The 17,172-nt window shown below is 34.7% G+C and overlaps 1 protein-coding gene across 1 annotated transcript in view; it reads right to left on the reverse strand.

Annotated features, from left to right (window-relative positions):
• Window positions 1–1,322: 1,322 nt before the first annotated feature.
• tmem182a (transmembrane protein 182a) overlaps window positions 1,323–17,172 on the reverse strand; it is a 33,690-nt gene continuing 17,840 nt past the window's right edge. The window contains exons 3-5 of the mRNA XM_039743884.1: window positions 8,233–8,331; window positions 7,210–7,347; window positions 1,323–4,167 (exon numbers count right to left, since the gene is read on the reverse strand). Coding sequence (XP_039599818.1) covers window positions 3,941–4,167; window positions 7,210–7,347; window positions 8,233–8,331 — 464 coding nt within the window. The 3' untranslated portion in view covers window positions 1,323–3,940. The remainder of the gene's footprint in view (window positions 4,168–7,209; window positions 7,348–8,232; window positions 8,332–17,172) is intronic.

The following is a 17,172-nucleotide window of genomic DNA, read 5'->3' on the forward strand; positions in this document are numbered from 1 at the left end:
AACTGAATGCATCTGCCTGGTTAACTGAGATATATTGCTGTATCATTATACACGTATAAAATCATAAAAATCAGAATGAAACTGAAACTGTTCTTAAAGGCATCAGTCTACTCAGTTCATTTTGCAGTCAATGGATCACAATTATTTTGACTTCCTATTCTTCATTTAATAACTTCTCATATTATCATACATGTGAAAATAATAATCCAATAAATCATTATTAACAGATTTTTTTTTGTTTCAATTGTATTATTGTCATTTTTAGTTCATACATATATATTTGTACATTCAGAAATGGTTAACTCATCTTTCGCAAAACTGACAAGAGAAGCTTCCCTGGATATCTTTGCTTGTGCTGTCAAAATTACTGTTTACCATCTCCACATTTCATTTGTGTTTGACATCTCCACAGCACTGAAGCTTTCATTGACAGCACATCATGAGCAGAACAGACTGTAAGCTCTAACACTTTGTAGCCTTTTTAATTAAGGATTTCAATCGGCTAGAAGAAAATCAATTGCACAAAAGGCGATAGTAATGAAAAAAAAGCTGCAGGAAATCTGAATGAAACACCCAGGCTGACATTAAACCTGTTTTCCTGTCAGAACATGTATAAACAATCCTACTTTGCATTTGTCTCCAAATGACTTGAAGAAATCACCCCTTGAGCAGTTTATGTGGAATTGAGAGAAATAAAAACAACATTTTGAAAGCTGGACTGCATTTTCTGTTACCAGCTTTGTGGACAGCAGCACTTTCATCCATCCATCCAAAGTTGTTTAATTGAGATTAGGGTTGTGGCTTGTTGGAACATAATTTGCAAGGCAGGAACTAACCTCTGCGGGGGGCTGGCGCCCTGCCCGGGGTTTGTTTCCTGCCTTGAGCCTTGTGCTGGCTGGGATTAGCTCCAGCAGACCCCCATGACCCTGCAGTTAGGATATAGTGGGTTGGAAAATGGGTGGATGGATGGAACTAACCTGGGATGGGGTGGCAGCGTACTGCATGGCACACTCACTGGCACACACAAGGCCAATTAATCACAACCAGTTCACCTAACATACATGTCTTTTTGGTGTGAGAGGAAAACCAGAGTATCCAGAGAAAAGTTTAATTGTGCCATTTATTTATTTCAATTTTAAAATATACCATAATCTTATTTGTTCTGTAAAGCAGCATGATAGTTGCAATTACTGTGAATGGAGTTATATAAAATAATGAATGCTTGATTGACTTAGTTATTGATTAATTTGCATTAATCAGTTTGTAGAAAACAACCATTGAAAACATTTGTGTTTTACAAAAACACTTTGATACTGACACTGTAGCCATAAGCATTTGTCTTTATTTTTTCATTTAAAAACATTTTTACATCCCAGAAATGTATTAAACATCAGCCTTCTCCAAGTAATGCTGCAGTAGTTTCTCAAACAAGTCAAATAGCAGTTTATATAGTGATAAAACATTTTTATTAATCTGCAAAAGTAAATAAACAGAAGCAATAAGGAAATAACAAATTGAAGATGACAACTCTTTAATAAACACAATACAATTTACCTCAACAAATAGTTGTTTTTCCTTATACCATAAATTTTGGCATATGTTCACTTTATTTTCACATTATGTCTTTATCTCTAATACTCATATTTTAACGCCAAAATAAATATGTTTTTGTATATGGTATTTCTCTCTTGCATTCATTGCACTGATTCATTTATTTTCTGAAATCACATTTCATGATTATAGAGAGCCAATCCTGGCAGTTTTGAGCACAAGGCACTAAATATCTCCTCACTGCAGTGCACATTTATGCCTGCATTCATTTTCACTCATTCTAATTTAAAGTCGTAAAATAAGCCAGCAAAATGTCTTTGAGTTGTTGGAGGAAAGCAGAGATGCTAGAAAAACTCATGCAGACAAAAAGAAAATGGCAGGAGGCAACATTAATTGTCATAGTATACCACCATGCTGCAATATTTGGAGTAACCACATGCAGATACATATAAAATGTTCAAGCCTGAAAGCACAAATATTGTTAAGCAGAATTATAAAATACATTTATGCACTTTAACTATTTAAGGCCCACAGCACACAAAGTACACTGCCTGTTTTATTTCTGGAATCAAATACTTTAATCAATAAATTAAACATACAAAATATTAATGATGGTAGTATGGTATTTCCTGCTTCATCACAGTCCAAGTGATCAGAATTTGAAATTAAGTTGGACATTTGTGTGGAGATTAAATGTTCTTTGTCTCTGCAGAGATTTTCACAGGTCACCCCACTTTCCTCCCACATCCAAAAGAAGTGCATATCACACTAATTGGTGAAGCTGAATTCATCAGGGCTGAGTGTCTTTATGAGTGTGCCCTGCATTCCACACTTGTTTTCTAGGCTTGAGCTCCATAAAATACTCCAGCAAGTTCAGAAAATGGAAGGATAGTTAGCACAGGTACCTATTAATGAAAACACTGAACATAGAAAAATCATTATATAAATTAAAGTTATTTCAACATTCCAACCCATAGCCTTTTCAAATGCATTCAGTACCGTTCCGGGGTACCAGAGTCTAGTCCAGTAGCACTAAGTGCCAGGCAAGAACCAACCTGGACATGGCTCCAGTGCATTGCAGGGCCCCCTCACACAACCATGCAGAGCAAATTAACCTAATCTACTGTTTTTCGGAAGGTGGGAGGGCAGCATAATTATGATTGGTTGATTATAAAGAAAGTAAGTTTCATTTACATTGAAACAGTTAATCCTGTTATGTTACAATGAATTGCTTGCAAGTGAGTGAGTGTGTGTGTGAGTGTGTGTGTTGGGTAAGAGAGAGTGTGGTACATTAATTAAAACTGTGCTTCTTTTGAAATATTGCAAAAAATACCAAGGGCACTGGCCAAGGCATTATTAAAGCTTTCCACACTGGGATGGTAGATTTCCTTCCAGTATGAGCAATTTGCTTTTTAATAATTTAGACTGATGGCACTTTTGTTGGCAGTTCAATGCTGCACAAATAAGAGCATACAGTGAAATTATTTCTGTCTGTCAAAGTCCTTCATGCTAGTTTTAATTCATCAAATGTCAAATATTCAATGTACAAAAAATAAAAACCCTTTTAACTTTTAACCCTTTTGCACAGAAAGGTCAGAGTGACTGAGACATTTTGGCATCAATAGCCTCAGAGAAACTTGTGTAGTAATGCCATATTTCTAAGAATTATCGTGTGCTATATAATACTTCAGGATTCCCTGCAGTATGTAGAGTCTTGGTCAGTATTGTTTTATCTTTGTTTATTCCAAAGGTCTGTAGAGCCCAGCAAGTTTCTTTTTGTAAACTAGAGGTTTAACTTTTACTCTTTCCTCTAATGCCAATAGGCAATAGCTTCTGTATGTAAATAGTGTATGGTCTTGCACTATTTTGGTACTAGTTTATAACTGTAAATGTATATAAGTGCTCCAAGCTTGGCTTTAGAGAGGAGTCCTGTATAATGATAAATTTAAATTAGTTGAAAAATAAAACAAAAGAGCAAAAAAGTAATCAAATCTGTTATACTGAAATAACAAAGGAAGTGATAACGAGCCTTTAAATATACATTTAAAAATCAACAACTTTAATTGTTATATTAGAGCAATAAAAACATGAAAGGAGTAATGATACATATTTATCATGGTTAAATGTTTAAATTCAAGTGCACAACATTGCACGCTGTAATTTTCACTTAATACATTTAATGGCACTTTACCAAGATAATGAAATATTAATTAATGTGAAGATTATTTAATACAGATATTATCAATAGATGCTAAAACAACTGAAGGAATATTGTATATTATATGAAATAGTGGTCTGATAAAACCATTGTGCATTCATCATGTTGCATTATATTAAGTAACAAAAAATCCCTGTGGTTACCTGTTCAAAGTTCACGAAGCAACCTGACTTAAGTGCTATGAAGTTGAACCGTACGACCAATTAAAAGAAAAAGCAATCCAGCCAACAAAGAGAAGAATATTCCTACAGGTGCGACCATGAAGGACCATCCATATCTGACGATAATTTGGAAATCTTCGCATAATGATTCTTTCTGGTGTTTGATGTACAAAGTAAGACCATCCAGTACCTGAACCCAGATGACATACATGACAACCACTGTGGTGAAGAAGATACCTTTAAAAGAAAAAAAAGCTTTCATGTATTTAAATATTACAAAATGGAAAGAATAAAGAATTCATTCTTAACACAGTCAAATATTAGTATTTTATAATGTTATATTTAATGGTTGCATTAATTGTTTACAAGGCGGTATAGAAGAAACCTTCACAACCTTCCCCAGATAAGCAGTTTCAGAAAATGAGATGAGAGATTTAGAAGAAACCATTCAGTCCATTTTGTTTATTTCTTTAAAGAAATACTAATACTATTTGACAATGCATTACTTTTCTAACTATTCTTTTACAACACTGTTCATTAACACATTGCATTAATAATATTTTTAAAGGCTCCGATATGATAAAATATTTTTCCAATAAGAGGTGTTTTAATCTTGAGATATTATTCACAAAATATTATTTAATAATAAAGCATTTCATTTAAAAAGTGCTTTTATTTTATTTTACTGAAAACAAAGTGACAGAGCAATTTTTTAGACTAATTTTGAAATATAATTTGGAAAATTTTGGATTAAAACTTGTCATAGAATATTGGTCAAATCAATAATGTGTACACTATATGGGGATCTCTAGAGTCATCTCAGAACCAAAAACTTGACCAAATACAGCAAAGAGCATCAAAGTAAAAGGGATTTATTGACAAGATGGTTAAATGCCTCAGGAAGAAACCAAACTACAATGAAAAATGGAAACCAAAAAAGGGGCAAGTAATTCTGGTACCATAAGGTCCTTTAAATAGGTTTAAGTGTCCCTATTTATTATGTAAGGTTGCTAGTCCAGTTATGCATTGCAGCCAACATGCACTCTCATCTCAACTTTTATGAAACTCCCTTGCACACTATGGCCCTTTCACAGCTTCCTAGCAGTTGAGACCTTGCCAAATTCTTGCTTCCTGTCTCCGAGCTCAAAAGTATACCAGCTGGACATGGTTTTTAATCCAATTCTAGTGTCCTGGACAATGTATAATATTTCTAGAATCACTCTCCCTGAGCTCCATCTAGTGACCGCAGGTATTCCTGAACTTCAATACTATACATTTCATGGGACTAGAGAGAGTTCAGGAAGGCTGCTCTCCCTTGTGGCTAGAGGCCCAAACACATTGTGACATTTGATGAATCTGCATGGAGAGCTATTTTGATGTGTGGACAAGGGCTATGACCAGGATAAAATCTTCTTCTTCTTTCAGCTGCTCCTGTTAGGAGTCACCACAGCGGTTCATCTTCTTCCATATCTTTCTGTCTTCTGCATCTTGTTCTGTTACACTCATCACCTGCATGTCCTCTCTCACCACATCCATAAACCTTCTCCTGGGCCTTCCTCTTTTTCTCTTGCCTGGCAGCCCTATCCTTAGCATCCTTCTCCCAATATACTCAGCATCTCTCCTCTGTACATGTCCAAACCAACGCAATCTCCTCATTTCTAATCCTGTCCATCCTCGTCACCCCCAATGCAAATCTTAGCATCTTTAACTCTGCCACCTCCAGCTCTGTCTCCTGCTTTCTGGTCAGTGCCACCGTGTCCAACTCATATAACATAGCTGGTCTCACTAACGTCCTGTAGACTTTCCCTTTCAATCTTGCTGATATCCGTCAGTCACAAATCACTCCTGACACTCTTCTACACCAATTTCACCCTGCCTGCACTCTATTTTTTCACCTCTCTTCTACAATCCCCATTACTCTGTACTGTTGCTCCCAAGTATTTAAACTCATCCAACTTCGCCAACTCTACTCCTTGAATCCTCACCATTCCACTGACCTCCCTCTCATTTACACACATGTATTCTGTCTTGTTCCTAACAACATTCATTCCTTTCCTCTCTAGAGCATATCTCCACCTCTCCAGGGTCTCCTCAACATGCTCACTACTATCGCTACAGATCACAATGTCATCAGCCCACATCATAGTCCACGGGGACTCCTGTCTAATCTCGTTTGTCCACCTGTATATCACCATTGCAAATAAGAAAGGGCTCAGAGCTGATCCCTGATATAATCCCACCTCCACCTTGAAAGCATCTTTCGCTCCTACCATAGACCTCACCATAGTCACACTTCCCTCGTACATATCCTGTAAAACTCCTACATACTTTAGAAAACAGCAACAGAAAAAGGAGTGAGGGACAGGTAAGAGTCAGACAAGTCAAGGGAGAGTACTTTAACTGTCTTGGAGTGGTTGTCATGGCCCAGATAACAGAGTTTAGTAGGGCATTCCTTATATAGAGCAACAGAAATAAATGCCAGTTGGCATCTTTGGACTCATCCAGACAAGTGACTTCTGTGTGATTCATTCAGTAAGCTCATCATAATATTCTACAGGGACGTCAGTCTGCCAACATAACAGAACTCCTGACATTCAAACAAGAATTTCCACTGTTGCTGCTTACATAAATTCAGGACTTGTACATCCTTGTATATGACCTTTAGCATTTGCTATATCTAGGGTTGCTACTGACTTTACTTTCACAAATGCAATAAATAATGTCTTCCCAAAATATCAACTTCAATTCTTGAAAAACTGTAACCTGATTGGGGTCATAATGAGATCCCCAAGTACTGCAAGTTATGCACTGTGTTAAATAAAGAGCTTCTATTTTAATGAACTACAATAATACATTACAGTATATGTTATGGCTGTTGCAGTAATGTCATTTTACTTTGGCAAATGACATGAGTGGACTTACAAAAAGCTTAAGATAACATGTGTTACTTAGAATAATGGAAATGAAGTTTTATAAAATGTTGCATAGAGAAGAAAAAGGCTTCTATAAAAAAAATCCATTCTTAACTGATATGCTGTAGTTGTACTAAATTGGATGACTTTGATTCTCTTATAACAAAGGGCACACAATGCATGATAGATAAAAGTGACATGCACATAAAGTGGAGAGATTTTATGCACAGGTCACTTTATCTATCATTTCAAAAGAACAGTCACTGCACTGATTTGAGGAACATACATTTAAATGACTCATTGTGCAGATGTGGCAGTTGTGTGAAGATGACTTCACAACTCATTCTGTGGTTAAATTTGGACTTACCGGCAGCTAGAAAAAGTCCACCTCCAGCCTTATACAATATATGACTAGAAAAGGGAGCTCCGCAGATGATAAAGAAGCCTGCTAACACTATGGATGTCACACCAATGAGCATGAAGATACTCCAGAATCCACGATAAACTAGAAAAGGATAAATAAAACAGAAACAGTAACATTTACTTTTAGACAAAAGAATATGTTTTTCAGGGAGACATGATTCAACTCAATTCAACTTATGTGGTGGACTTCTCTTTACTAGCCCAGATGTACATTTTTTTTTACTACTGTGGCTTAGTAGAAATGTTAATCTAGGCCTGGTACAGAAAGCCTAATCCTAAGCACTTTGTGACAGATGGTTAAATTAAAAAATGCAGTTTGGTGGGTAAAGTGTTAATTTGCAGAGAAGTGAAAGAAAGTCACCTGGTCAAATTAATCACTCTTCTTCTTGTCCTTAATAAGCTGGTGACAACATGGAGGTAAAGGATCAGGCACTTAATATTCAATTTAAGCTACATTTCCACTTGTGATCTGTATATGACAATGTTTTTCTTTTTACTTCCTTCCCAATTTTTCGATATCATCCATAAGTCAGGAGGGTCTAGGAACACTCTTTATACATACAGTACATGTGCTTCTTCTAACAGGTATTCCAGTGGATTCTCTAACAGGTATTCCAGTGGATTCTGAAAGTATTCAAATCCTTTCACTTTCTGTGTATTTTATTGTGCAGTAGATTTAATTCTGAAGAGATACATTAGGCATTTTGTCCATTGATCTACACTCAAGAATTCATATATTTCATGAAAAAAAAGATTAGTTACATTTTAAAAAATACACTTCTTAAGTATACAACTGACACATTATGCATGTCAGAAAACTACATACTATACTGATTCCTTAAACAGTGCCAATATTTTTGAAAAGAAAGCAAAACATTTTTCATGTTGGTTGTGCAGTAAATATGGCCTTTGGGATTTTACGAAAACAAACATTTATGATAAAAATAAAGTTTTTTGCAGTACTTACTTATTGCATTTTCATAAGAAGTGGCATTGTGAGTCTGCTGTGACACTGGGAATGGCATGAGGTAGGCATGCATACACACCTTGCTGGATGGCTGGTTAGCTAAAAAACAAAATTAAATAAACATTTTTACCAATAATAATGCCAAACAGACTTTTACCAGAATGAATACAATATACATTTTGGATATAACAATGCAGCTCAGGTCTTTTTCACAAGTAAAGGCAGAGATGATGTTGAGATTGGCCAGTGAACTGGTATAGCAATAACAGTAATTTTACAAACACTGTACTCATCCTCAGCAGTAGAGTTGGAGTCAAGTCTGTAATCGAGCTACAGGTCACTCTAAACCCTTATCCTCATCTTCAACTTTCATAAGTATGGTTACCTGGGTTTGATTTCTTCAGGAACTATGCAGAGTTTACACATCCTTTTGTTATCCTCATACTGTACATCCAAAAGATCTGCTGATAGGTTAATGATTTGGTATGAAGAATTATGCTTTGTGGTGTATTGGTGTATCAACCAGGATTGGTTTCTGCCTTGTATTCAATGCTACTGGGATTTATAATTGCTTCCATGTCATGAACAAAGTAAAATACAAATATAGATAAATGGGTAAGCAATATGAAGATATCGTTTAATTTAACCTGTTTATTTCTGTCTTTTCACATGTACTCTTTTCATTACAAGGTGATATATGCCTTGATGTCATGTGCTGTGTGTGTCCTTGCTTAGAAAAATAGCAGCCACAGTACTATATAATCTGGTAGCCTTGACAGAATAATGGGAAAGGTGCTATATAAATAAAATTAATTATTGTTCTTCTCTTATTATTATGATGATGATGATTATTATTATTAAATCTATGGAATGATTCTAGTGGTGGTCACTCAAAAGAAGATGCAGATTATTGTTTCTATTAGCAGAACAATTACCTAGTGGTATTCAGATCCCTTGCTTTTCATATGCATCAGATAAATCAAAGCCACGTAATGGATCTTTTATCATCTTTATGTCATTTATGTTTCATTGTCTGCTGAGGGCCAAAGGGACATTTTGTGGAAAGCCGTCCATCAGTGTTAGAGAAGTAGCTAAAGCTAATGCCACCTGTTGGATACAGCAATATTATTTTTAAACTGTGTTTCTTCCTATTGCTCACTAATTAAAAAAAATCACTTTATTTCTTTTTTGTCATTGGGAATAGTCATTTGACTAAATAAACAGGTGGTTATAAAATGCATCCTTATTTTCAAATAAGTATAAAAATAGTTTCTGAGAATAATAAAAGCATTGACACGTAAAAATAGTTAAACATTAGACAGGGGTGCAGAGAGACTGCTGATAACTGAATAGGCAAACAGGCAGTTTTGGTGTACTGGTTAAGGTATTGGACATAAATATTTAAAGTTCTAAGTCCCTAATCTGCCTGTGCTACAACTGTTTAAAGAAAAAAAAGCTGTTGTAATATATTGCAATATATCATTAACTTATACGTAGCCTAGGATAAAGGTGTCAGCCTCATGTAAATTAATAAGAGAGTTCAAAATGTTACATGCAGCCAACAACTGGAATAATGATATCCTGATAGTCACATTTAGAGACCATCTGACTGATGAAATAAAATACACTGAAAGCAGTAATACTAATCCTTATAATCAGCTGAATTCACATAGTCTTTTAGTAGAAGTATATTGTATATATTGCATTCACTTGTAAATTTTAAAACAGAAAAGGTACACTTCTGTAAGATTTTGCTTAGCTGTGAAAGATCAGTACATACAAGGGGGGACGCAAAAATTCAAGGAACTGTTAAAAAAAACAACTTTATTATACAGCATACTGCAATTTCCTTTTAGTCACTGTTAAAGTACTCCTCTTCAAATGCAATACATGTGTCCCTGTCTTTCTTCCATTCCTGCAAACACTTCCAGTACTCATCTTTTGTTATCGCTTCTAGAGCTTTTTGAGATTTTTTTTTCCCTGGTTTTCTGACATGGTAGCAAGTCACAGGGAATGAGATCAGGTAAATACAAGAGATGCAAAGAAAAAATCACAATGTTTTTGGTCAAAAATTCTTTGGCTGACAATACAGTATGTGCAGGTACGCCATCACGCTACACAATATAGTTTTGTGTGTGCACTGCTCTGGATGTTTTTTTCCTGATTCTTTCCCGCAGATGCCACAACAGTTCAGTGTAATGTTGCGATTAAAAGTCTGCTCATAGAGGAACTCTTTATTAAGAAGTCCATTAATGTCCAAAATACATGATCATCATTGTGTTGATGTTCGATATGACCTGGCATGCTTTTTTTGGCTTATTGGAAAAAAAAAATCGCAGACCTCACAGGCATGATTATAGAATAAATGCCAGAAATATGGATCTACATCATCTGGCTGACACTGTAGGCATATAAAACCTTTACCCATAGTTGATAATCACACCCAACTCCCTTGTTATTGACCAATTCTGGGAATATTAGGTTCTCTTTTGTCCATCTGTTAAAGCAAAATGATATTGCTTATTGAGTAATATTTGAGCCAAGTTAATGAGAAGTTGAAGTTTTATGCTTTTTGATAAAAAAGTGCCTGTTCTACTAGCTCTGTTATGGTACAATAACAGAACAAATTTTTAAAAATAATCCAGAATTGTCAAGTATTTTGTGGATGCCTAATTTTTTTGTGTGTTCAAACTAAATCTAACCAAGGGTAAAATACCTGTTAGTGTAGTAAACTGGATTCTCAGACATGGAAAAAATGGGTGTTGAGGCCTTCAGACACACCTGCCCAGCCCAGATGAGGCACACCCAGTCCAGTTAACTCTCAACTACTAACAGTAACTGTCAGCCTGAATAGGCCCAAATAATGGGGAAAATGGTTATATACTTAAAGTATACTTAATTTTCGATGCATGCCTTTCAAGATGAGGAAACCGAGCTAAACTCCAAATTAATTGTGATCAAAAGGCAACAATAATTCTTCATAAATGACAAATATTTATTCAAACAAAGGCAGAATAACAAAAAGTGCTCCAAAAAGCAGAAAGAAGTTGCCTAAAATAGGTAATCCTAAAGCAAACAAGTCCTAGTACACTATCAAAGAGCCATAATCCAAGAAACAGAGCAAAATAGTGAGAAAAAAGAGTAGATATAATTTTAGAAAGTATTAACTAAAGATGATAAACAACTTAAATGAAAATATGGACTGAATGTGTTTCTCCTGGGATTAAATGGTCAGAGGAAGTGATGTCAGTGTGGCTCCAACTCTGGGGAGACACCCACAAAGAACATGGAACAAATATTATAGAAAAAGAATGACCTTCTTTTGAACCATAACACATATAAACAGAAGTTAATACATAAAATGTTGCAGGATTTATCTTAGTTCCTTACATTTCAGAAACTTTCTGATATTAAAAAAGGATTGAGCACTTCACCATTGAAACATTTATGAAAGTGACTTAACTTTAAAACAACGCAATCCAAAGACCAAAGACATGTTTAAGAAAAGATTGCCTACATACAGTATATACTAAATTGAAGAAATGTCACTTTCCTGTTTAGTCAGTAAAAATCATTAAGTAAACCATCAAAGAAGAACAGCTGTTGATGGGTTCAACTAAGATAGAAAAAGCATGAAAAATGAATTTGTGACATCATTACACATTTTAAATAATAATGCATGTATTTTGCAAAAATAGTCATGGCCTTCACCTACATTAATTATGTATTACAAGATAAAGTTAGTGTCACTGCCCCTCTCAAGAAGAACAGCACTGAAGAAGATGCCTTAAAATTTTAAAAAGTCTGGGAAGACAGAAATGTACTTGAGTTTTTTTTTAAGACACATTATTATCTGTTATGTTTTTAACAATTCGTAAAAGGCCCCTAAAACTGTTTCTACAAATTGAAGAATAAAATGTGTTTGGAAAAGAATTGTTTGTTAACTTTGTTTGTGTAGTGCAGAATCCAGAATGCTACAGGTGGTACCAGAAGTGAGGGTTTCGCAGACTGATCAGCAACAATAACAATATTTTGTTCAATCACCTCTTTCCCTCATCTTGAAAAATGGTTACACCTCAGAGCTCTGATATATGTTATAGATATGCTACAGACAATGACCCTATAGGTGACCTTTTCAACTTCTTGTGGTTTTCAAGAATAATTCTCTTCTGCTCTTAAGAATGTTGCTTATGAAGAAGGTCTTATGTACAGTATACTAAAGAACATGGATAAAAATAAATATTCTACTGACATCCAAGAGATTGAACATGATTTAGATAGTGAATCTGGAGAGTAGTCCCCTCTCAGGAATCTACAGAAACAATCTGCCAGTCTCTCAGAACATACATTTGAATTTAATGGCTCTGTACTTTTCACTTACACAGACAATACTGAGTTCCTACCTAGTCAAAGAACATAAAATTCTCCAAAGCCCACACTTACACAACTGCAAAAGCTTAGATTTTCTTTTAAATAGGCACAACTTATAGATGACAAATATTACAAAGAAGACGCATGATTTGAAAACTTCATATTTTATAATGAAAATGATTTATTGTACTGTGTGATATCCATCCATCCATCCATCCATCCATTATCCAACCCGCTATATCCTAACTACAGGGTCATGGGGGTCTGCTGGAGCCAATCCCAGCCAACACAGGGCGCAAGGCGGGAAAAAAACTCCGGGCAGGGCACCAGCCCACCGCAGCTGTGTGATATCAGATTACATTATTCCTGACTAAGTAAAGCAGTTGGTTGTTTCAGTCCCACCGGAAGACTGTTTTGTGTCTCACTCACTCAGATGTGTTTGGCAGACATCATCTAAGAAAATGAGAGAGCGCATGTAAAAAATTTTTATTGGTTATATCTGGCTAAAGATGTGGAACTATTTTCAAACATCTCATCTGGATTATCAGATACTGTAGTTTCTGCACACTAATACGTGTTTACATTGTTAACACTTATACCAATAATAGAAATTCAATTTGAGAGAGTTGGGATGGACTTTACGCAAATGATTAGGCATGTTGTTCACGAGAATACGATAATATGGGACACTGTGATATTGGTTCTAAAGTATGTACTCATTATAATTCAGACATTGTTTAAAATATATATATTTTATTATTTTTCTAAGTTCTCTAGTTATATTTTTGAGGGTTTTAAATATTATCTATCATGTCCATATGATTATTTCATTTATATTATGTCTCCACAATTTAGTATATTAAATTATTTTTGGTAATGTCATCATTTTCTTTTGATTATGAGCATTACCAAATAAAAATAACATAATAGCATGAATTAACTTTGAGAATTAACTTTAAAACATGAAATAAACCATAGAAATCCAATCTTCACATATAAAATCCCCCAAATTGACCAAATTAAATCTAACCTGTATTGTCTGGGAAAGTGACAGCTCTGTTGTATCTGGGATTTTTAGTCCCATCTCCCATGACCATTCAGCATTGCAGTCTTGCTATTACTTATGAGTAAATTGAATTGTAATGTGCCATTGCTCATTTGGTTAAGAGAGTAAAGCTTATAAAATAATTTATACATTGTTAGTTTACAGTGTACATGGCAAGAAAGGCAAGACAATGATTATCAATAACCTGTAATAAGATACTAGCTATAAAACTGGGAAGGTAAGTCACAGCACCATCTGTAATATAGACAGGGTCTTAATGCAGAGGTCCACAGTGGCTGAAAGATTTATTTTCAACCAATTCCATAATTCGCTGCAATTTACTTGTTAATTAATCTCATCACTTAATCGGGTGGCTTGCTCTAGCTCTCAGGTTTTTCACAATAAATAAATAAGTGATTTTTACTTCTATTCCAAATTTAGAAGAACACTTATTGTTGCTGTGACTTTTACTGAGTCTCTTAATTTCCTACTTTGTGCTTCATTATAATTTACCTACTTGTCAAGAATTATGAGTTCTTTAGTGTTTCTTTTCATTAATCAGTAGACAATTAACTATGAGTGGCAAATAACAAGGGAGACAACAGATAATCACCTAAATTGATGCCATTTAAACTCATATTCTTCATGAAGTTGATGATTTTAATAAAACACCTTTTAAAAATAGATCACAAATTGGCGGATTTTGATGATTTTAATAAAACACCTTTTAAAAATAGATCACAAATTGGCGGATTTAGAGGATCTAATCTTTATCAGACAATTTTGCTGATTTTCCCTGAATATATATAGAGGGAGGTAATTTCTGACATGGCAAAATAATATCTAGTATAAAGACCAGAATGTCTAATTAAATTAAACTTGACCTATATGTTCAATTTTCATTCCAGACTCACTCTGTGACCCTAAACAAGTCATATATCTCAACAATGCTTTCACTGCATAAATACTTTCTAATAAGTAAAAAACAAAACAAAACTGAAAAGTAAGGATAAAAAAAATAAGATGAAGTGAAAAATGTAAGACCAAAATGAACGTTTGGAACTGGTAGGACACAATGAAACTTATAAATTTGAGAAAACTGTCTATCTTAAAACACAGTGCCAGCCCTCATATGAGTTTGTGGATTTTAATAGATTTGTACTCTTTATTTGGCAATTTGTTTTCAAAGAAATATGAACTACAATTACTTATCCAGTCATAAAACCGTTTTTGCAATAGTGATAGTGAATCAACTGACATAATTTTTACATTACTTGATATTTTAATACTATTAAAAACATGAATTTATAAATATGTCTGTGTTTGATTAACTAAATAAATAAAACACATTTTTAACTTGTTTATAAATTAAATATATTGGGCTTTGGTATTCTTGATTATGTGTATTCATTGTATTTATATATATTAATATCTCCTCAGTCTGCACCTGTTGATCACTGACCTAACAATTCATACTATGTAAGTTATGTGACATTATCCAAAGCCTGCACAGATACTGTAGATGTTGAAAATAAAACAAACCACTCTGTATTAAGCTTTCAGTTACACACTTAGAAAAGAGACTTGCAGTTGTTAAGGTTGTTAGTTTGGGTTCAATTATCTATTTGGATTTCACATGAAACTATGCTGAGGCAAAATCTTTGAAACAAATATTACAAGAAAAATATAAAATGAGTTTACTATTAATGAGCACTGAACGGTAATGTTACCAAAAACAAGAAAATCAAATGTAGCTAAAAAAAGTACAAGTTCATTATATGTCAGTGCTTGTAGAGCTAACTTATGTCTTTATTTATACATTCCTGATTTAAAGGTTTCTTTGATTAAAGCACCTTCTGAAAAATAATTAAAGTATCATACTTTTTACATGAGAACAAAATTGTCAGTTCTTATGCCACAGTATATTTTATATGCTTAGTCTTTGCAATTTAACAGCTTCAGTCAGTGTTTTTAAATGTTTAAAAATGTTTTTGGTTTCCATTGCGCATTAATTTTTATTTGAAGATGTAAATATACTCCTTAGTTGTTGCAGCTTAAGCTTTATTTTTCATTAGCACTTTGCACTATTAGTTGTTTGTTGTCATGAGGTCATCCACACAAAAGATGTACATCTACAGCTATAGAACCCAAGATATGGGTTTCCAATGAAACTATAATAAAAAAAACATGCTCAGTATCAGGAAAGTGAGAGATCGGGCATGGGAAACCAAGCTCAGACTCAGGACAATGTGGGCAATTTTTCTGTCAAGGATGATGTGTGGCAAGGTACTGGAAACAAAAGGGAAAAAGTTGGGAGGAATAAGAAGCAAGGAAGAAAAGCAGGTCTGCCTCTCCCTCTGGGTAAGCAGGTTAAGCTTTGTTAACATAGTGGGGAACACTTTATAATAATGTTTAATAGTAAGTCATTAACAAACATCCATCCATTTTCTACCCTGCAGAATCTGAACATAGGGTCACGAGGGTCCGCTGGAGCCAATTCCAGCCAACACAGGAACCAATCCTGGGCAGGGTGCCAATCCACCACAGGACACACACAAACACACCCACTAGGGCCAATTTAGAATCGCCAATCCACCTTATCTGCATGTCTTTGGACTGTGGGAGGAAACCGGAGCGCCCAGAAGAAACCCACGCAGACACGGGAAGAACATGCAAACTCCACGCAGGGAGGACCCAGGAAGCGAACCCAGGTCTCCTAACTGTGAGGCAGCAGCGCTACCACTGCGCCACCGTGCCACCCTTAACAAACATTATATACGTTAATATTAGTCCATGTACATTCCAATAATTATAAATGTCATTAAATGAAAATTCTTATATTGGTAATGCTTTATAATAGCCTTCGTTAGTAACTTTCAGTGTTTAACAAACATTGTGCAATGCTTTTTCCAATTCTTATCAATTACTTATTCGTAATATGAAGACATTTTTTACGTGTACCTAATCTCAAGTTGAAAATATGCATTCATTGTAAATGTTTGTAAAGATTTATTAAAGCAATGAAAGTTAAAATAAGTTTTACTAGGGAATCTAATTATAATTTAAAATTTGTATCATTTACAGTCTTGTACTAACAAATAATAATTATTGGTTTTAACTACCTGTATTTTCAACTGCTATTTACTATTTATTTAACTTTTTATAAATTGCTCCAAATGAACAGCTACACTAAAGCTAAGAAGCATTTCACTGATGGAAAAGGTCTGCTGCTTCTTGCCAAACCCCCATCCCACAATGACAAGTGGAAAAACTGCGTAACTGGCATTCTTTAGTCCAATAAGCAACTAATCCCCCCACCCCCATATGTATGCTTATAACACAGTGAAAGTAAAAGTAGGGCCTCTCAGCTGACTGATGTGTAGTGACCAAAAAGCTGCACATACAACAGAATCAAATTACAGTTACACAGAGATGTCTTATAGCCCTGTTCATTTATACTATGAAAGCAGATATCATTACAGTTACCAGACAGTACTTGGCAACAGCTGTTGCATGCTAGTATG

The sequence above is a fragment of the Polypterus senegalus genome, chromosome 2 (assembly GCF_016835505.1).
Source record: "Polypterus senegalus isolate Bchr_013 chromosome 2, ASM1683550v1, whole genome shotgun sequence".
NCBI lineage: Eukaryota > Metazoa > Chordata > Cladistia > Polypteriformes > Polypteridae > Polypterus > Polypterus senegalus.